Here is a 22,255-nt window from a genome sequence, read left to right as displayed (position 1 = left end):
CACATGACTCTTCCCTTCTTTCTGTCTGTAATCTGTTATTTTCCAAGATGTATTTCATTTCTTTAGTATGTTCAAATCTTTCATTTTTTCATATTCTTAGGAATGTCATTGGGGGAGAAACTCAAAGAAATAATAACCATGGAGAACAAAGGTGAGGTCTGAAAAATTTTTCTTATTACTTTAACACAAACATAATGATAATATTTAAAATCTGACCATCATTTATCACTTGCTGGGTACTGTGCTAAGTATTTAACATACATTATTTATGGGTAATCACCTGTTATACAGGTAAGCCCTTTCTGAAATTTCTAACCAGACTTATAGGCAAACCCAAAAGGTTGGAATTCAAGACTAATACATAAGCCTTCTGATGGGTCAGGGAAATAAGTTTCAATAGAATACTAGAAACCTTTAATATGTTTAAAATTTTAAAGGAGCTCCCTCATATTATATATATATATATATTATATATATGTATGTATATGTATATATATGGGTGTGTATATATGTATATATATTATATTACATATATATTATACACACACATCCTTATATGACATATAATCACAATGTCCTATGATATACAAATACACACATACACACTCAATACACACACACACACAAATACATACATCTGTTCACACCTTAAAGTAAGAGTGAAATATGGGGCCGGGGATATAGCTCAGTTGGTAGAGTGCTTGCTTTGCATGCACAAGCCCCTGAGTTCAATCCCCCACACCACTATCACCACAACAAAAAAAGTGAAATATAGTCTGGAATAGAATGTAACCTATACTATATGAAGCTACTTGGATGCTGTTGACTTTTATAATGTGGGACAAATTTTCTTGAAAAGAAGTAGCAGTTGGGCTAGGGTTGTGGCTCAGCGGAAGAGCGCTCGCCTTGTACGTGAGAGGCCCTGGGTTCAATCCTCAGCACCACATAAAAGTAAATAAATGGATGGAGTTCTTCTATTAGTGTCATTCTATGTGCTGGAACCCTCTCCCTTTGCTTTTCTTATGTTCTTCTGTGTGGGTGCACTGTAATGCTAATGTTCCCTCCCATTCTGTAAGTCATGGGGCTGATATATGATATACAAAGCATTACTAGTACTGTCTACAGAAGTCATGAAAATGTTACTTGAATATAGTATAAAATTTCATTATCAGTTTAATTTGGAAAAATCTATCATCTGCTTGGTGCCACTTAGTATACAAAGGTTTAAAGGAAACAAAATAGTCTCTGTATGGAAAAGAAGACTTAAGAGAAGATTCTCCAGGAACTCTCCCTGCTCCTCTAGGTTGGTCTACTCATCTTTCAGACTTCAACTTAGACACTATTTCCTCTAAGAACCCTGCTCTGAAGTCAAGATAAGTTAGAAAGAACTTCTACATGTTTCCAAAGCAATCTGTACTTAATCATCCCCATACTAATCACATCGTATTACTACTAGAGGTGCTATACCTCTGCAAAATATCAATCTTATTTTAGTTGTCTCCATCTCTGTACTAATTGCATACTTTTCTGGATTTTGGCTCTCTGAGTTCCAACCTTAGTGCCCTTTGTTCAAGTTCCTTGAATATACCATGCTCCCCTCCACTACAAGGCCTAAGTTTTTGCTTCCCACTGTGCCTTCATCCTTTCATTCTCAGTTTAATTTTCCCAGGAAAATCATCCCTGGCTCCTGATCAACTTCCCCTCAACTCCAAGTAGGTCTCATACCCTTATTATATTCCATTATAGCATTATGTATTTCTGTTCAGACTTATGTATTTATTATATGATTACTATCTGTATGATAAGAATGTAGGCACCATGAGGGTAAAAACTATGCCTGATTTGGTAACCACCGCATCCTCGGTATAATATCTAACATATAGTATAAAAAATTGTTAAATGAATTAAAAAGTGTTAAATATTTATTGACCCATATCTCTATTAGGGTGTAATTTTCTTGTGGACAGGTTTTTATATGAGAAGGAAATTAACTTTTCTTTTTTTTTGGTGGTGCTGGGCATCGAACCCAGGCCCTTATGCATGCAAGGCAAGCACTCTACCAACTGAGCTATATCCCCAGCCTGGGAATTAACATTTCTTAAGTGACAAAAACTGAGTTACATGATTTCCACATGTTTAATACAACAATTCTGAGACAGATTTTAATAACTCTAATATTACAGAGGAAGGCAGCTCTTGAAAAGATTTAGTTACTTCCCTACATTTTCTGGAATTTGAATTGAAATCTCTATCTCTAAAGACTATGTTGTTATAAAAAATTAAGGAGTAAAATTTTCCCTAAATCAAGATAATTACCTGCACCACAGAAACAGATGGGTGGAGTTCATTGCACTCTGCTTTGTTTTTACAACTGCTAGCCCAGATGGAATAGGTCTACAACAAAAAATGTACCCGTAAGTTCACAAAAATAGATAATTCTTTTTTTTTTTTTTAAAGAGAGAGTGAGAGAGAGAGGGGGAGAGAGAGAGAGAGAATTTTTAATATTTTATTTTTTAGTCTTCGGCGGACACAACATCTTTGGGTGCTGAGGATCGAACCCGGGCCGCACGCATGCCAGGCGAGCGCGCTACCGCTTGAGCCACATCCCCAGCCCATATAGATAATTCTTAAACAGAAAATTCTCACAATTTTTAAATAGTTTTCTTCATTTAAAACATTACAGTTCCAACTATCTGCAGGTGTATTCATCAATATTCTAACTTTATTGTGCACACAAGAAAACAGGGGAAAAGAGATTTGTGCTTTTCTGGAAATAATGATCATAAAGCAGTGATACCAAACATGAGCTCTTTATGTCAAACACTTTATAATATATTTGATTACTTTTGAAACTCCTATTTCATTGAACTCTCAATTATTCTTTTAGAATGTGCCACTTGGAAACTATAAGGTTAAAAATGGAATTTTAAAAGTATATATCTACTTATTAAAAATAACTGATTATGTTCCTATATCTTAAAGTTCATTTTCTATACCACTTAAGACTTTAGTAAATGAGAAGATTACATCTTAAAACTTACCAAGAAAGAAACTACTGAAATAAACAATAGAAAGTTTGAAATTTTGTTTGAAAAAAGAGGTTCACCCTTTCCTTCAGAAAGTATTTGACGCTTCTGTAAAGCCAAATAAATAAAAGCAAACAGCATTCCATGGAAGACTACCTGAAAAAGAGAAAATCTGTTTTTAATAGATACTTTCAAAACTCAGCAAATATATCTATATTAATAACAGTAAGTAGGTTGAAAGCTTTAAAATTTAGAATTCCTATCAAGAAGCTAAACTTCAAAAGTAAAACTTAAAACAACAAAATAAAGCCAATGATAGTTAAGAAACCTCCAGCAACAGACAGGCAAACATGTCTGGCAAAACTATGAGATAAGGGCTGGAGTTGTGGCTCAGTGGTTGAGCGCTCAGCTAGCACGTGTGAGGCCCTGGGTTTGATCCTCAGCACCACATAAAAATAAATAAATAAATATTAAAAACAAAACAAAACAAAAAACTATGAGATAAACCTGGTTCATTTTCAGCAATCCCACTCAATGTTTACTCAAAATCCCAACTAAAATTTAGTTTTCTAAAGTTAGAATCGAACTTAGTTTTCTAAAATTAGCAATTGTAACAAAGGCAATTTACTTATTTAAATTTTGTTGGTATTGGGAATTGAGCCCAGCATGCTAAGCTACTGATTTATATCTACAGCCCTAAAAATTTAAAAGTAATAAGAAACTCTCCTAAAGAAACATGATAAAATTTAAATATACCCAACAATGATAAAACATTTTTTACTGATCCTTTTAGTTAAATAAAAAACAATACGACCAAATCATTCTTTTAAAAAAGAGTATATGCACATAAGAATGAAAAAAACGTTGGAGCAGAAAGAACATGAACTTTTTTGTGTATGTATGTAGTCTTAAAAAAGATATACATACATACATACACAAAGACAATGTGAATTATTACTACAGAACAAATATTTGTGTCCCCCTTCCCAAATTCAAATGTTGAAACATAATCCACAATGTGATAGTTTTAGAGGAGGAGCCCCTTTGAGAAAAGAAAAGGTCATGAAGATGGAGCCTTTATGAATGGGATTAATGCCTTATAGGGCCCTTTTGCCTTTTCCATCATGTGAGGACACAGCTAGAAGAGAGCAGTCTACAGAAAGTAGGCCCTCACCAGACACCAAATCTGCCAGCACCTTATCTTGGACTTCCCAAGAGAAACAATTTTTTAAATTGTTTATGAGCCACCCAGTCTATGGTATGATGTTAAGATAACCCAAAAAGACTAAGATAGGTATATCATGTAGAGTGTACTCCCATGAGACCTTAGCAAAGATTTTTTTTTATTTATGCAGTTTGGAAATGCAGTGAAGTACTTCGGAAAGAGCATAGGTACTGAAAACCAGGAATGTCACAGAATAGATAGTAAGAAAATACTTGTTGAAAGAAAAAAGAAATTGTTGTTGAGGCTGGCTTTGAATCTGTAATCCTCCTGTCTCAGTCTCGGGGGCAGGGGATTAGCAAGGATGGTGGAATGTGATAGACATTATTACCCAAAGTATGCGTATGAAGATACAAGTTGGGTGTCAAAATACTATATATACAAATAGAGAAATGAAAAATTGTGGTATATATGTATAAGAAGAATTGTAATGCATTCCGTTGTCATTTTTTAAAAATCAAATTAAAAAAGGGACAAAAAAAAGAAAAAAAGAGTCAAAAGATGGGAAGAAAAGAGGAATGAAATAATATTTATTGTTTAGTATTTTCCAGTGCTGTACTAGATGTTCTATATTTTCTCAGCCTTTTAAATCTTAACCATCTTTCAAAATTAAGTTCATGGAACTTAAGTTCATCCAACTCACTGCTTTTCTTCTTTGCATATGTCTACCATAAAACCCGAATCACATAGTTTAGTATCCCACTATAACTAGTTATAGTGGATTTTAAACTACATTATTAAGGCTTAGAAGCCCAGTGGTACATCTTCTTTCTTCAATATATATTTCATCACACTAACACCTAGGACATGTACTGAAACTTAGTAAATGTATGTTTGTGTGTATATAGATATGTGAATCACCTATAAGTTAAAATTATAACTCAGACAAAAGTCACTTACTTCATAGACAACATTTTTACATTTTCCTGCTAATAAATACACCCACGCATGGGTGGGTTTGGACTGCTTTGCCTTACTAAATCAATGTTTCTTTATTCTAAAATTAATCAAAACTAGATAGAAAATCTCCAAATCATTTTGTAACAGTATAATTTGAAAAGGCAAAATATCATAAAGTAAATACATACATAACGGTCTAACCGCCATCTGAACCACCATTCATATACATTCCCTTTCAGTTCAAAACACTTGGACAATGGCCAAAGAGAAAAGATCTTCTCAAATGCACCCTAGGAAAAGAATCCAAAAAAATATTAAGCTAAGATGATATATGTCAAAACTTGCTTTGTAAGCCTATTGTAAAATTTAGTTTTCTAAAGTTAGGATCAATAAGGGTTCATTCACAATTTTTAAATTCTATTCATTTCATATGAAAGTATGACTTCATTTGAAATTCATTTTAAAATAAACTTACCCATGGCTAATAAAATGACTTAAAGCTTTTTCAACTGATTTGGATTTCACATAAAGCTACTGACACTGCAAAAATTTAAAAAACTCTAGTAATTAGGAAATTATTCTTTTCAAATTTTTAGTCTAATAAACAAAACAATTAATATTTACTAATCTACCAGAAAAATACAAAATAATTCAACTAATATGTTAATACTATTTCCAAAGAATGATTGTTAACGTTAAAATATAGTTTTTCTTCCTCTAAATGTCCTTAGTAATCTATAATTAACTACTGGAGTTAAAAGAGTGCTCTGAATTAGTCACCTTACCCAAATGCCATTACTAGCCTTTGAAATAGTTTATACTTTTACTTTGGTCAAGTTAGTGAATGGTACCCTCTTAGTAATCTGACAGCTGGAAAATCTGGGAATGAAGAGGCAGAAGTCTTGGGTACATTCCTGCACATTAATGAAGTCTTTTAAAAAGAGAACAAAACCCTCAATTTCTAGGGTAAGGAATGATGACAAACTCTATTATGGAAAGCTCCATTTTTATCCCTAATGCCACAGCATATGGCTTTAAAAAAGTTATTTAAAAACAAGGAAATAAATGAAAATAATATTGTATTTTAGGTAATGATGGATCCTTAGGTCAGAAGAACTTTATTACTTTATAACAAAATGCAATAATCTTCACTTAAGCACAGAATTAAGAAATGCATATAGCACATTAAAAATAGGTTCTATTAAAATCTACAGCTCAGAAAATTAAGAATAATTTTTTACAGAGTTGCAACCTGAAATACACTGAAATATAGCTATGTTATATATATCTATATTAAATACAAATATATGTATCTCATAGATCACATATGTAGCATATCTGACAATATATTTGATATATTTATAATCTAAACTTTTATTATGTGATCAACAAACAAGTATTTATTGAGCATTCATTTTAAAAACGATAGTGGGCTACACTAGACTATGTGCTTTTTTGTTATCCAGTGGTCAACACTGACCTAAAGCTGAGGAAACTTTTTAATATCTTCTATTGAATCAGTTTTCTTTTATTTCCCTTAGAAGTGCTCACAGAGTGTTGGGAATATTAATGAATTAATGTCATGTAGTCATTCCTGTTGCCTATTTTTTTATACATTTGCCTGTTGCTTTCTTTTATTTTTTTTTTTAAATATTTTGCTTTTTAGTTGTAGTTGGACACACTACCTTTGTTTTATTTATTTTATTTTTATGTGGTGCCGAGGATGGAACCCAGCATCTTGCACATGCTAGGTGAGTGCTCTACTACTGAGCCACAACCCCAGCCCAGTTGTTTTCTTATTACTTTATGTCCTATAAAAACCCTGGATGTCACAGAATAGAAATGTTTTAAGTACTTTCAAGTATGAAAGTAAGTACAAAATCCTCCCTTTCCTACCCCAAATCTCTCCCCAAAACATCCTTGCAGAATCATACATATACACAATGTATCTACAGTGTATTTACACCTGACACAATCAGGTATAAAACAGTGTTGGAGATGTGAGTAAACTGTAGAATATGTCAAAACTATAGGCATTCAAATTAAAACATTTTGTTATAAATATCATGCTGCCCAAATAGCATGCCTGTGGGGTAGATTTAATCAGGAGTTAGTTAGACTGTTACCCTGACAAAATAACAGAAAATCTCAATCATCAGAATAGGGGGATATAAGGTCAGAGATGGGAAGATGACCAAAAATTTTAATAAATTAAACATATAACACATATACAAATCCCTCTTCGCCTAAGTTGGTTTTACTAACTGCCAAAATTTTACTTCGTGCAGTTACAGAAAAATCAAGTTACAGTTTGATGCAATGAATAATGCACAAACTAAGTTACAAATTCTGTCAAGAGAATTTTGATTTCCACTTAGAGTAGTGTCTTATAAGAGGCATTCAATAAACGTTTGATTGATCAAAGTCAAGTAAAATGGATCTTGAACAATTGCCAGAGGAAGAGCTTTAAATTGCTCTTACAACAAAAACAGTGGTAACAAAAGTAGATAGGTCTCAAAAGAACTATACTGAGTAGTCAACTACAGAGTGACACTTTTATTACAGTCATTAAAAAATGAAGCTAAAAAAAAGCTCTGATTCTTCTCACATACTTTAATAGACTTGAACTTTAAAATAAATTACAAAATATAAACTGAAAAGACTGTACCAACCTGAGAATATGCCAAAAAACATATGCATAACAGCAAAAAGCCTAGTTTCAATAAAAGGCCAAAATGCCAGAAACAATTTCCTAAGAGAGAAAATATTTAGTTTACTAAGAAATAGAAATTTACATTAGAAAGCATGTTAAATATTCTTAATTTAACATATTTATACCCTGAATAGTTCTTAAAATAATTTAAGGCTGCTTATAGGGATATGCAAAATATAACTACATAGTATAAATTACAGTAAAAGAAAAAAAGGCGGAGGATTCTTGTGATGAATGAGGCTACAACATATAACTGACACCCTATGTACCTGCTGTTCATGTACTATAAATATATTTAGAAATTACATCTGGGTTCAATTATACCTGTCCATTATCAAAAGATACAACAAAATATAGAATGATATACTCAATGTACTATTAAAAACTCATGCTGAATATAACTTAGGTAATATTGCTTATAACAATGAAGTTTCAAGAAGAGAGCTTAACCTCTCTAATGGACTAGGATTTAATCATAAAACATATTTTAACATGCATATTTTAAGTTATGTGTTCAAAGTTTAGGTATATTGATTGTTTAGCTGATTAATATGCTAGGTTTGTAATTAATGTTAGGTTTGTAATACAGAAATTACACAATAGAAACTGCACAAAGACACTAACATTTACAGAGGATGGACCTCTTTCTTGAAAATTATTCGTTATTATAATGAACACCAATGGAAAAATATTTTTGATACACAACATTTGTTTGACAGTTAGATACATTTGTAAAAATAAAAATTTCTTTATTTTTCCAAAAAGGGGAAGATTTCATTTTCAAGATATAATCTTGAGAGAAAAAAGCACTATATAAATGACCTTGGCCTTACTTTGAACATGATCAATAACAGGATATGGTAAATCTGAAAATGACAACCCTTTGAACACTTTAGTTACTTATATATAAAACTGCTTAAATGGTTGTCTAGATGATAAAGTATGCTAATGCTTTTAAACTTTGACAAAAAAAATTTACAAGTGAATGTTTACTCAAAATCTCAATATATTTAAGAAATATAAAAGGTGCTAATATTGAACCAAAATAAAAGGGGCCTGAAGCCATATTTGGCTTTCCCTTTTCTATTACAGCTACTTTTACTCTGGCTCTTTGTAAGGCAGTATGAAAACTGTTTCAATTAACATGTGAAATTGTTTTAAAAAATTTAAATTTAAAAAACAAACACACACCAAACATAAATGTAAATTAGTATTCTGGAGTGTTATATTACATTATATTATATTCTACAGTGAGTGACTTACATTTTAGAAACAATTTTTTTAATTTCAAAATATGAGAACTACATATAAACTGTCTACTTCTCTTAATAAAAATAATAGCTTTTAGTGACTAAAGAGAAATTTAATACACTGAAATAAATTAATAAGAAAGTATACTTACCGTTTGCTCTCTTTTGGATAATCTGTGGCCACAGTGCTAAAGTAACATATATGACCATGAACCATACAGTGACCAAGGGAACAAAGTAATAGAATTGATAAGGTCGATCCATTACTATACATAACACCACTACCAGGAAATTGAGACGAAATAAGACCTATTAAAAAGGAGAAGAAAATGGTTTACATTTCAAGTATATGTAAAAAGCAAAGACAGATTTTTTCTGACAGAGTATTAAGACTCAAATGACAGTACATTTTACTATTTTTTTTTTTTTTTAACAATCACTGTAAAGAGTTGATGCATCCTTATAATCCTTATATTAACTACATCCCAGCAAAGTCCTAGCCTGAGTTGTCTGGCTACAAGTGCCACCTTGTTAAATGTAGGGGGAAAAGCTGTAACCCTCCTTCATAGGGCTATAGGTAAGCAGTGATTAGATGACCTTGAGAAAAGCGTGTCTGCCCCTTTCACACAAAGATGTTAATTTACCCAATTTGGGATTAAAATTCAGTGTTGTTTTAACTATGGAGTAATATTACTCAAGAGAAAAAATGTCCCTGGGGCCTTTATAACAGTCTTTCAGATACCTGTTTGAAGTTACTCAAAGGACAAAATTTGAGCAGATTTAAATAGTGCTCTCCCACTTACTATGTGGCTTTGGTTGATTATTTAATCTCTCTGAACCTCAGTTTCCTCATTTATAAACATGAAGATAACTAAGAGTTGCAACAGAGGATAAATAAAAATAATGGTTAGAAACTACTTAACATGAGGTAGAAAACAGAAATCCTCAGAGAGAAAAAACAGAATATAATAGTAATTACAGGTAACTGTGTATATCTCTACAAAACTAAATTAAAAATGTTGTTCCTTGTGGATCAGTGTTTTCATTATATATTCATAAATACTCTCTAAATTATATTTTCCTTCTATCCCTAATAAATTATTTATCTTAAATTACCAAATACAGAAATGCAACTGTGAATTGCTATTTCATAAATTCTAATCATTCATGTTCTTAAAATGACCATATTTATATTTTCCCAACAGTTAGGCACAAAAACATGTTAAATTAAAAAAAAAAATCCATTCTTACCTGACATACTCTATGGATTCCAAAGTCTCCTTTTATCCAAAAATATGAAAAATGTCCATACCCTGTCTGAAACAGATATGCAGCAACCAGAACTCGAATGTGCATGTACACAGGCAAAAACTGTTGACAAAAATAGATAAAATATAAGATGGAATAAACTATACCTTGAATCATCATAACAAGTACATTTAATGAAGATAATAAAATAGCATTTTAATTTGGTATTAGATCAATGACAAGATTATTCTCAATAGTTAAGGATCATAGCAGGAATTACAACAATGTAGATTTTGGAATCAGACAGATGTAGGTCCAAAGTCTAGTTCTGTCACTTTTTAGCTATATGACTTTGAGACTTCTAATCTGCAGAATAGCTCAAAATATTAAAAATATTATCATTTCAACATGCAAGGAGATATTTTGCATTCCTTCTTTATATAGTTTTTGACCTTAGTATGAATTTATTTTAAATAATCATACTTAATCTGTGATGTATTTCAAATGTATAGCACATCTTAATTTTTACTACTTGTACTTCAAGTGGTCAACATGGCAGAGCTACCACAATGGAGAATCTAGCTCTGGAGCCATTTTCTTGGGTTAAATCACTTACATCTGATGGTTCTACAAGTACTTGAAAACAAATGTCAAACCTATGCTAACTATCCCCAATGACTCCAACCACTCTCCTTATAACATGTTTTCAAGCTGCTTTAATACTGGGGCTGAGACTGCAAAGTTGGGCTTGATTATTATACTAAAACAGTAAATACAACTAACTTAAACTGAATTAAATACCATCACAACAATTTTCTAAATTCTTACCAATGTTGGCCTATTATAAACTTCATGAAATATTTTTCCTTTTTTTTCTTTTTGAGTACCAGAGATTGAACTTTGGGGCACTCAACCACTGAGCTACATCTCTAGCCCTGTTTTGTATTTTACTTAGAGATAGGGTCTCACTGAGTTGCTTAGCACCTTGCTGTTACTGAGGCTGAGGCTGAAACTGGCTTTGAACTCTCGATCTTCCTGCCTCAGCCTCCCAAGTTACTGGGATTGTAGGCATGCGCCACTGTGCCTGGCCTTTTCATAACTCTGTAAGATACTTATGCTAACAGAAAAGTTCTAAGACCAATACAATGAACATCTATATAGCATGGTGAAAAAATAAAAATTATGTTATAGAACATGTAGCAGCACTCCTAAATATTTCACCATGTTATCTCCCAGGAAGAAAGGATAGTTTCTCACATGACCACATTATAGCAATCATATCCAAGAAATTTATATGAATATAATTTTATCTACTACACAAGCTCTACTTAAATTCTGAATATTTTAGTACTATCCTATATGATTAAAAAATGTTTTTTAATTTAGGACTCTTAAATCAAGGATCATTTGTATTTAGTTGTCATAGCTCTTCAGTATCTTTTAATCCCAACTGTTTTTCTGGACTCCTAAGTCTTTCATGAGTTCAGTGTTTCTTTTAACAAAATTTTAGTATTAAAAAAATATATATGGAATTTTAACTTCATTAGATTTAATAATTAAGCTGACTTCTGGTTCTATTGTTTTACTAGTGTCCCCAATTTTTCCTCACAAACTTTCATTCAGGTCTCCTTCTGAAACTTTGAAAGGAAAAACCACTACTACTACCACCCCCTCCCCACATACACAAAGGCACAATGGAACACAAAATCATCTATTGTCCACACATGCATACATACATATATACATATTTATACACAAATATATTTGTTTGTGTTGGGGGGTATTAGGGATTGAACACAGGAGAGGAACTCTACCATTGACCTATACCCCTTTTTTCTTTTTTATTTTGAGACAGGGTTTCATTAAATTGCTGAGGCTGGCCTTGAACTGGTGATCTTCCTGCCTCAGTTTCCTGAGTCACTGGGATTACAGGCATGTGCCACTATGCCATGATACACTTTTTTGGGGGAGGGGGTGAATAGCGGGGATTCAATTTAGGGGCACTCAACCACCAAGCCATATCCCCAGCACTATCTTATTTATTTATTTATTTTAATTTTTGTAGTTGTCAATGGACCTTTATTTATTTATATGCAGTGCTGAGAATCAGACCCAGTGCCTCCCTCGTGCTAGGCAAGTGCTCTACCACTGAGCCACAACTCTAGCCCCCCAGCCCTATCTTGTATTTTACTTACAGACAGGGTCTTACTGAGTTGCTTAGTACCTTGGCTTTGAACTTGTGATCCTTTTGCCTCAGGCTCCCAAGCCCCTGGGATTATGAGCATGTGCCACTGCACCCGGCTACACATTACATTTTTAAAGCATGTTTGTACTAACAAGTACAATGTGCCAGACCATCTGGGTTATTTTAATAATTCTGTTGAATTTTGAAAGTTTTTCTCTTTTAGCATAAAAACAGTATAACTAAAAGTTTGGCATATTTTACTCAAAATATTCCATTTATTTATTTATTTTAATTGTAGATGGACACAATATCTTATTTATTTATTTTTATGTGGTTCTGAGGATGGAACCCAGGGCTTCATGCCAGCGAGGCAAGTGCTCTATCACTGAGCTACAACCCCAGTGCCTGTACTCAAAATATTAGATTAGGTAATAAAAATAATCATGGCAGTTAAAAAGTTTTTAGTGAGGTTAATGTCTCAACGATCTAAGAATCAGGTCCCAAAAACATCTATATTAACAATGTTTTGCTAATGTAGAAATAGGTAATTTTAAACACAAAATCTTATCTAATACAACAGGGATATTTGATTAATCATTATAAATGACCTGTTAAAGAAAAGTATATCCTTCTAGAACAGGTTTCTTTTTGTGTTTTTTTTTTAAATTATATATTAGAATATATTGGGATGTAGCCTAAGAAGATATATTAGACTGTTAGGCTGGTAAATGATTATAAGAAAATCCAAATTGCCTTCATTCTTTTATGATTTAAATCCTTTCTAGAATCACTGAATCGAGGAAGTTAATCTGCCATTAATTCTTTCTACCTAATTTTTTTAATAGTAGTATCACCTTTTAATATGTCAGCAATTAATTATGTCTCTAAACAGCATTTTCAAACAAAACACTTTTTTCCCCAAATTAATTCAGTCTTCATTCATATGTCAGATATTTCTAGGATTCAATTTCATACCTACATCTTTCTTAGAGAACCTATGGATTTATCCAATTAATTCTCAGCTAGGTTTACAAACTAAGTCTTACCATCTCCATTTTTCTTTGTCTTGGATCTCTTTTACTTTCCTGGCTCAACCAGAGTTTCTTAAATCCACCATCCCCTTTCAGCTGCAGTAATCACAGAATTTTCACTGCTCCCACAAATATATATATCATAATCAGTAAAAATTACATTTCATTCCTTTGCCTTCTACCCTCCAAACAAAACATCTATAAAATCACCAACAGTTTTTGGAAATAATAGAGAAAATGAAGTATAATATTTTTTTCAAATTTTTAAAGTCATCTGAAAATACCCCAGTGATAATATTAGTTACCTTCTTAATTGGCTGCTATTAAATTTTCAAATTACTCTTTTTTGAGCACTTTCTCTTATCTCAATTTATCATTGATTCAAATACTGTTTATAGATATATGCTTTATATAAGCAAATACAGCAATACAATAATTTAGTTGTTCCCAAATTGAGATTCTTAAATTTTTAAAACATGTTTTATAGAAGTCAGTTTGGATCTTTACTCTAATAGCTGTGTGAATACAGGTTGTTAGGCTCACCTGCAAAAGCATGTTTTACCTGTAGGCTAGCTGGAATGTTACAACCCAGAATGAACACATCTTTATCTAACCCTACCATATCTAAGGTAGCCACACATCATGAAAATACTGAGTCTTTTAAGACACCTAGGAACATCAAAAGGAGTTTGCTGAGGTACAGAAGGATCCTCCACAGTACCAAGGAGGAAATGCTCAGGAAGTATGGTATACCCAACATAGTCTACAATCGCAGTCCATGTGTATCTGGATTCTCTAAACTGAGGAAAGAGAGTTTTGTGTTTTTTTGTTTTGGACACAATAGTTTTATTTTGTTTATTTAGTTTCTTTATGTGGTGCTGGGATCAAATCTATTGCCTCACACATGCTAGGTAAGCTCTCTACCACTGACCCATGAACTCAGCCTGACAGTTCTAAGCTTCTTAAACTTTAAAAATGTAAAACTAATTGGTAAACTTCACAAACTATAGTGAAGAGTAAAATATAAACTAATTTGTTTACTTTGATAGTTACCTGCCTATTCTAAATAGTTGGTCATCTACAAAGTTTCTTGAAAACCTTGCATTGGCTATTCAACAAGATGACATCAAATAATACCCTGAGATATCAGCTGTTCCTATTATGTTAAGGCCAAGTTAATACAAATCAAGTAAAGTATTGCTTTTCTTTTTAAATTCATTTTGCTTTTAAACTAATAGATTCTCAGAGTTAGGAGAATGAGAAAGATTGAGAGCTAAAAAGGGTCTCTAACCTGTAGAGAGAAACAAACAAAAAACCTGTATCCCTGAAAAAAATGTTAAACTGACATTATTTCCTATATTTTCTGAACTTAAAATTTAAAATACTCACAGTACTTGCTCCAGAGATGTGATAAATCAAAATCACAAGTTGCATCCAGCCCTTCCACTCATCTGTTTGTTCTCTATTTAATACTTTAGTCTGTAGAAAGGAATCAAAATCTGTTTTAAAATCTACCAGGAAGTAATTATTTGAACAATATATATCAACTATAGTTTTCTTATAGTATATAAAGTTAATGCTTTTGTCAAAAGACTCTTGATTATGTGAGTGATGAAGATGGTTACAAATTATTATTTAAAAAGATCTAATAAATTATTTTGAAGTTAAAAAAAACTATAAACTAAAAAGATTCTGAATGTTTAAGTTGATCTTTACATTCTTATTAGGTGATCTTTAAACTATGACAGATGTATTTATAAATCTAAAAATGGCATTCAACAATTTATCAAATTTTAGAATTTCGGAGATTAAAAAAAGATTTTACAGTTCTCTTACATTTTACTGACAGCTCTATTATTATAATTTATTTTACTATATACTCTCATTGGAGATGAACAGTTGATTAATCATCCTCATTTGAGAGTTATTTTTTAAGTTAGAATTAATTTAAGTAACTCATGCCTTAAAAAGCAATTACACAAATATTCTGAGGAATGACAGCAATTCTAAATTAGGAATTAGTGGAGTAGTGGCCACATCATCATGTAAATTCTAATTTGTGTGTGTATATGTATATGCATACCCACACACATGTGCGTGCGCGTGCGTACACACACACACACACAAACACACATACACAGGCATTTGTTAATACAATTTTTTAAATAAAAGAAAATAAAATAGTAGATTCTAGTTAAGCCTTAGATGGGGCTTAAAGACCATTATAAAATCAGAAGTGCTTCTACTTTTCTCCATCCCCAAGTAGGCAAAATAACACTAAGTCATGACTTCTTTTGCACAGGTCATACTTTTCCAACTTTTCAACAATCTTCATTCAACCCTTTGAACTTTCTCCAAACTATTTCAAAAAAATTAAGTTAAAAATCCACTAAGTGGGGAACGGAACAAAAAGATGGAAAGGGGAAGTGCTGAAGAATAAAATAGATCAAATTATCTTATATGCATGTATAAATATGTTACAAAGCATTCCACTATTATGTGTAATTATAATGTATCAATAAAATAAATTATTTTTCTAAGAAAGAATCCACTAAGTAGAAGTACAAAATTCCTTCATCCTCATCTGTATACATGTTTGTATATTCTGGCATAATAAGTAATATTACTTCTTTAACCTAAATTTTGGAATGATATAAGATGGACAGTAGAAACTAAAAAGAGAACGATTCTTACCTCTTTAGTATTTTCATTGTAAAATACTCCCAAAACCAAGATGTAGATAATTGGAATAAAGAAAGACGAATGGGTATAAAACTTGTTTTCCTTCATAAACAGATTTGCACGGTCACACATGTAGAAGTAAGCCATAATCAGGCCAAGTTTGCAGAAAGATTGTAAAAGTATTTCTAATGGAGATGCAGGGTTATTAATAATATTTTTCTTTTCCTCACCACTTTCCAAATCAGTACATGGCTTATTCTTTCGATGAGCATTACGATGAATTACATAAAAAATTAAATATCCAATAATAGATAAGGTGAAAAAGCAAGCAGCTAGTTTCTGTATGAGAGTAAGAGGAGGCTGGGGTTGACAACAGGAACCATCTACAGGCTTCAAAATCTTATTGCAGTACACATTCATAAGAATCATTGCACTCTGCGAACAAATCAAGTTATTTGGTTATTATCTTGTCAGTGATGTATTTCACATTTGATTTTTCTCCTATGAATATTGCTGAGTTTTCAACACTGAAACCAAAATGGACTGTATATTTTGTAACCATTTCCAAAAAAACTCATGCAAATAATGGTATTCCACCAATATGCAATGAGTAGCTCAGGGTGCTTCAAACTTCTAGGCTATGATCCATGATAAAAAATTCAGATTATAATGTGACGCAGGAAGCAATTTATAGGAAACGATACCTGTCTTTATTACTTGAAATACATTTTTGATATGGCACTATCCTTTGAGAAAAAGATGGATTTCATGGCTGCCAATGGATCATAACCTTTGGTTAAAAAAATAATGATGAGTCAAGGACCAAAGAATTTTAATTGGCAGACTTTCAAAACAGAACATACCAAAATATTTTAGCATTCCAGTCTTTTGAGGTTTAAAAAAATGTAAAATAACTGCCATCACAAAATTAATTCTTAGCAAATTATTAATTCTTAGCATTTTAGTAATGGCTTATGGACATTTAGGACTCTGCAGTTTTAAGATTTCTAACGTTAAATAAAATGTGGAATCTTCAACATGGTATGATTATAATAAAAATTTCTAGGTAAGCTGATGAGATTCTATTTGAAGACTCAAACTCTAGTTTTATGAAAACTTTTATAGTTCAGACATCTGTGAAACTCTTTGAGATCAATTATTTAATTAAGCTTAGCCATTCAAATAATCAATCAAGTGTTCAGAAAAATCTCATCATTTTAGCCCTGGGACTTCAGGAAGTTCAATGCTTAGTACTGTTGTAGGTCTGAGCCTACAAATTCCATAACAAATTTCTTAAAACATTTTTGAAGGAGTCCACAACATTCTTTAAAGTATGGAGAATTATATGTATTTGCAAACATGTATTTTTCTGCAGGAGATAAATAGAACCACTGTTTTTTTTTTTTTTTTTTTTTTTTACCAGATATCCAAAGGGCTTATATGACCCTCAAAAAGGTTAAGCACCATTACTTTATTAGAAAAAACAAACACAAAAACACAACTGTTAAATAATTTGTTCTACTATGTGTGAAAATTTATAATTATGTGCAGGTTTATTTTCACATTTAATATAAGTCCCTTTCTATTGGTTAGACTGAATTTGTTCACTGTCAACTCTATACCTTGAATAATGCTTAAAGTATAACAGCTATAAGAAAATAAAGAATTATTCTCTATATTAAAAACTGTGCTCTTCCCCGAAGTTTAATCTTATAAGCTTAAGGGTTACAGTGAGAAAATAGGGCAGTAGTGAGCTATGAACTTATATCCTCCTTAGAAGATATATTAACAGTGATTAGCACTCAATAAATGAAGCTTCATTTCCTTCCTTCACTAATTTCTTTTTCTCTTATACTAAAATTCTCACTTATGTGTTCAGCAAGATGAATCAAAGCAAAATTATTTCCAGATATATCTTTAGCTAGAATAACTATGAGTGATTAAGACTGTAATAAAATATGTATAATCATGTTGTGAGACTACAACCAACTGATGTTATAGTCTCCATTACAGAAAAATATAAGAATTCTTACAGTTTCTCTGCTTGATTCAGGAAGATGTAAGCCATCCAAAGACTCCATGATGGTTTCTTGAGCAATTAATTTGGAAACACTGAACATCTTAACATTTGACTTAGAATTTCTGGTGCTACTATTCAAAATACTGACTGCAGCTTCATTGTAGGCATCTATCTTCTCATTAGTGATCATTTTTCTATTTTCACTTAATAGATCTTCATAAACTGGATCTGTACATGAAACACATTTTTAAAAACAAATTTAAAAAATCCCTACCCGTAGAAATTGTGATCATGCAAGTTAGTGGATCATACATTATATTTTGTTCTTAAACTTCAGTTGATAACAGGCACCAAATAATGATTTTTACATAAAGCTGACCAAGGTTTGCAATAAATTCCCTACCTTACATTTAATTTTTGAGTCAGTCATTAGCTCCCTCAAATTTGAAGAATGTTTACTCCTTTTCCATATACACAGCTTTGAGGAACCATTTTTGTGTTCTAGTATGTCTTTTAAAGAGTTTAAATTTTTTTATATTGGTAATAAGAAGTTAAAACTTGATTATAAAAGATTGCCTAATAAAGAATAGCAGTTAATTTTTTTCTCTTTTCACCTAAACTTTGTTCACATAATTCAAAAGTAATATTGAGGACTCAGGTCTGTATATTTTCTTGATATTTATTATAAATAATTTTTTTTTCATTTTAGTAAGAGAAATGCTATGAGTCTATGAATAAATAGGATCTGTGGAACAATATCATTGCCCTTTCTTGTTCTTTTCACCTTGACATTCAACTAGAAAGTAATCATAAGAATTTCTAACAAACAACTTCAGTCGTTAAAATATCCAAGGCATCTCATATTGTGTTAGGCATTAAGTAATGGACATTCAATAAATTCCTGAAATGAGTTGACCTAATAACTACTTTCTCTTTAAGAATTTCATTACCAAGTATAAAGTAGATGGTGTGAATTTAAATTTACTTGTCAATTTGAAAATGATTTATTTCCAATGACTGTAATGTTATAAAACAGATTTATTAATAGTTTTTTATGCATTTTGCAATCACAATAAATATATTTTGTAAAATATTAAAGAATCAGAGGCAACCAACTTACTTGTTTTGGGTTTATCTCTTTATTACATTCTATAGCCATTCTGCCTATTGAGTTCTTGGAGAATATTTTTTATTTATTTATTATTTATTTATTATATTTTATTAATCTGTTCCTTAAATTAAAAAAAAACAAAGCAAATAATTAAAGTTTATTCTAATCTTGCAAACCTTATTTCAAAGTTTATTCTCATAAAGCAATAATTTTGCTTCTTGAAGCAGGAGATAATAAAGCACATGCCTTAAAATATATACAAAATGACATTTTTTTCATTACTGATCTCTTACCTTGTAAGACCCAATAAACATCACTAGTCTTTGCCAATTTTTCTAAAAGCGGTGCTATGGAGGTAATGTTCATTTTATATTGAGAAAGTGCTTCATTGCTACCATTGTGAATCTTGATGGACCACTAAGAAGTAAAAATTAGCATTTTTTCAGTATTTGTCACAGAAAGTTTAAAGTATATAATTTACCTATTGTAAATTCCCATTTTATTTAATATTAGAATAAAATTTGGTAAAATTATTTCATGAAAATAGTTAAAAAAAGCTGTTACAAAATTAGACTTTCAAATATAACACTTCAGAGGAATAAAACTATAGATATAAAATAATACTGAGATTTAACATTAGTTTATCGTTTGCTCAGATTTTCTATTAAAGTTAATCTACTTTAATACAAATAAGAAATTAAATATAAATACAATCAAGAATTAACTTTTTCTTAGCATGACCTTAAGTCTGAAACAAAAATCATCATGTAGAATAACAGATAAGTACTTACTGTGGCAGCTCCTGCTACAATCACATGGGGCTTTGCAACAGAATCCTAAAGGAAGAAAAACCATTATAATTATTCTACACCCATACAGAGACTGAATACCTTTTTCCTCAAAATTTAAGTTCTTCTTCCTCCTGAATGCATTTTAAGTTTCTAGACTTCTTCTCTGAATTCTTGTTGTGACAAAGATATATATAGGATACCTAAACTCTTACAATGCTGTGTGGTTATACAGAATGGTAATACACTTGTTAATTCTTTTGTTGTTCTTAGAAAAAAAAAAAACACTACTGAAATCTAACATGACCTAATATTATTCTGAATTCTGGGTAAATTGCTTAGAGTAAAGCTTTAGTCAATTATATCAACCAATTAAAAGGTATTCGTGGAAGCCCACAGGGTACACAGTGTAAGTGTTAAATAAAATACAAGATCAGTGCCCTAAGGAAATGTAATCTTTTGGGGAAGCTGAATCTAACATGCATTTAACAAATAAACTGATCATTATTAAAGGTTCCATGCAGAAAAAAAGGAGAAATCTCTAGAATAATACACTAAAAGTGTATTATTTACAATATGCAGTTATGCTATAATAATATAGGTACATATAGTAATATATATAGCATCACGATTATATAATATTTAGTAGTTTACTATTTTCCCTTAAATTATCTCATTTTAATAAAGGTTCTTACCACCCTATGAAGTAGGCACAAAGATATAAAACCTATAAAACAAGGATACAGACTCAGTTATTGCTGATCTGTAAGGTTACTTCTAGTGCCTACTAGGAACAGTCAAAAGTTCACTTTTCAACTTTTGAATTTATGCACTTTTCACCACATGAACAACCCAATATTATAATAATGTATACAAGAAACAATTTAAAATAAGCAAGAAACTTAAAAAGATTTTTTATCTGACCCATATAAAAATTAAAATGACAGTTGTTACCTTCCCATTATCAAGATAATAAATGTTCAGTATAGTACTCTAAGAAAATAAAGAATAACAAAACGAATCATTTGTCTTCAGAGATAGGCCCATTTCTACTCTAGCTTGCTTCATTTTATACCATTACAGAATTTGATAAAAAAAAATTCTCATTAAAATGAGATTTCATTAATTTTTCACTAATGAAGGAAAAAAAAAAAAACCTTTATCCTCATCCCTGGGTAGTTCCCTTTCTCATTCTTCAGGAAGAATCCCAAGTCTTAAATTCCTCAAACACGTTTTCTTGGTCCTTTTCCCCAGCATAAAGTCTAATTCTCAAACTTTACAAAGAAACAATTCATCTAATACATGAGCTCTTGCCTTCTTGCCTCCACTCTTATGACTTCATCTACCTGACAAGAGAGGAAAGAAATGTGTCCCTGTTCCCAACAGCTCATTCCTTATGGTGTTTAAATACTTCCCTTTTCATTTCTAGGGCTCTATGGTCCATGATAACATTCAGAATGTCAATTTTGTCTCCCTCTTCCACTCTCCTTCCTTCTCTTAACCTAAAAGTTCAAACATATTTATCCTCAAAACTGTTTCCTTTAATGCTGTCTATTCTTAGTCTTCTTCATCGCATGCCTCACCCACAGATTACCTGAAAGAGTATTCTGTCCTTAGCATGCGAATTTCTTTCTCTCTCAAGCATCACCTCAATTTATTATGTTTTGAGTTGTACTTCACCATCCATTTAAACTGCAATTAGAGCTCATTAACAAACTCTGGATTGCCAAATCCTGGATCTTCTTTCTATCTTATCTCGTTTCTAAGGACACACTACTGACTATCTACATTTTATTCCCTCCCCCCCCCCACCACATGTGATATCACAGTTACTTCTCTTTTGTTTTTCTTTCTATCCCTTCTACTACACTTCTCAGAAGCTTTTTATAATTCTACTCACCACAAACTCTTCTCTTAAATTTCTAAATTCTTTACCTTTTCAAATTATTCCATTCAAACAACTTCAAGCATCACTTGAACCAAGATTTCTCAAATCCATCTTAATAGTTGAGCTATTTTCTCCACAATTTACCTTAAGTTCCTCCCACTTTTCAACTATTTCTCTCCATTCTGTTTAAA

The 22,255-nt window shown here is 31.4% G+C and overlaps 1 protein-coding gene across 2 annotated transcripts in view; it reads right to left on the bottom strand.

The window, feature by feature from the left end:
- Casd1 (CAS1 domain sialic acid O acetyltransferase 1) overlaps positions 1-22,255 on the bottom strand; it is a 41,836-nt gene that overhangs the window by 2,773 nt on the left and 16,808 nt on the right. Inside the window, exons 6-16 of one of the 2 annotated variants that reach the window (XM_076833791.1) lie at positions 20,180-20,224; positions 19,682-19,805; positions 18,291-18,505; positions 16,270-16,692; positions 14,965-15,054; positions 10,363-10,482; positions 9,264-9,420; positions 7,821-7,900; positions 5,337-5,438; positions 3,042-3,182; positions 2,317-2,394 (exon numbers count right to left, since the gene is read on the bottom strand). In XM_076833791.1, coding sequence (XP_076689906.1) covers positions 2,317-2,394; positions 3,042-3,182; positions 5,337-5,438; positions 7,821-7,900; positions 9,264-9,420; positions 10,363-10,482; positions 14,965-15,054; positions 16,270-16,692; positions 18,291-18,505; positions 19,682-19,805; positions 20,180-20,224 — 1,575 coding nt within the window. Of the gene's footprint in view, positions 1-2,316; positions 2,395-3,041; positions 3,183-5,336; positions 5,439-7,820; positions 7,901-9,263; positions 9,421-10,362; positions 10,483-14,964; positions 15,055-16,269; positions 16,693-18,290; positions 18,506-19,397; positions 19,501-19,681; positions 19,806-20,179; positions 20,225-22,255 lie in introns of those variants that run through there. The other variant, XM_076833799.1, reaches the window with a different exon arrangement.

Source organism: Callospermophilus lateralis, chromosome 1, assembly GCF_048772815.1.
Source record: "Callospermophilus lateralis isolate mCalLat2 chromosome 1, mCalLat2.hap1, whole genome shotgun sequence".
In the NCBI taxonomy this organism is placed as follows: Eukaryota; Metazoa; Chordata; class Mammalia; order Rodentia; family Sciuridae; genus Callospermophilus; species Callospermophilus lateralis.
The sequence above is the reverse complement of the archived record's forward strand: the minus strand, read 5'-3'. Positions and strand labels throughout refer to the sequence as shown.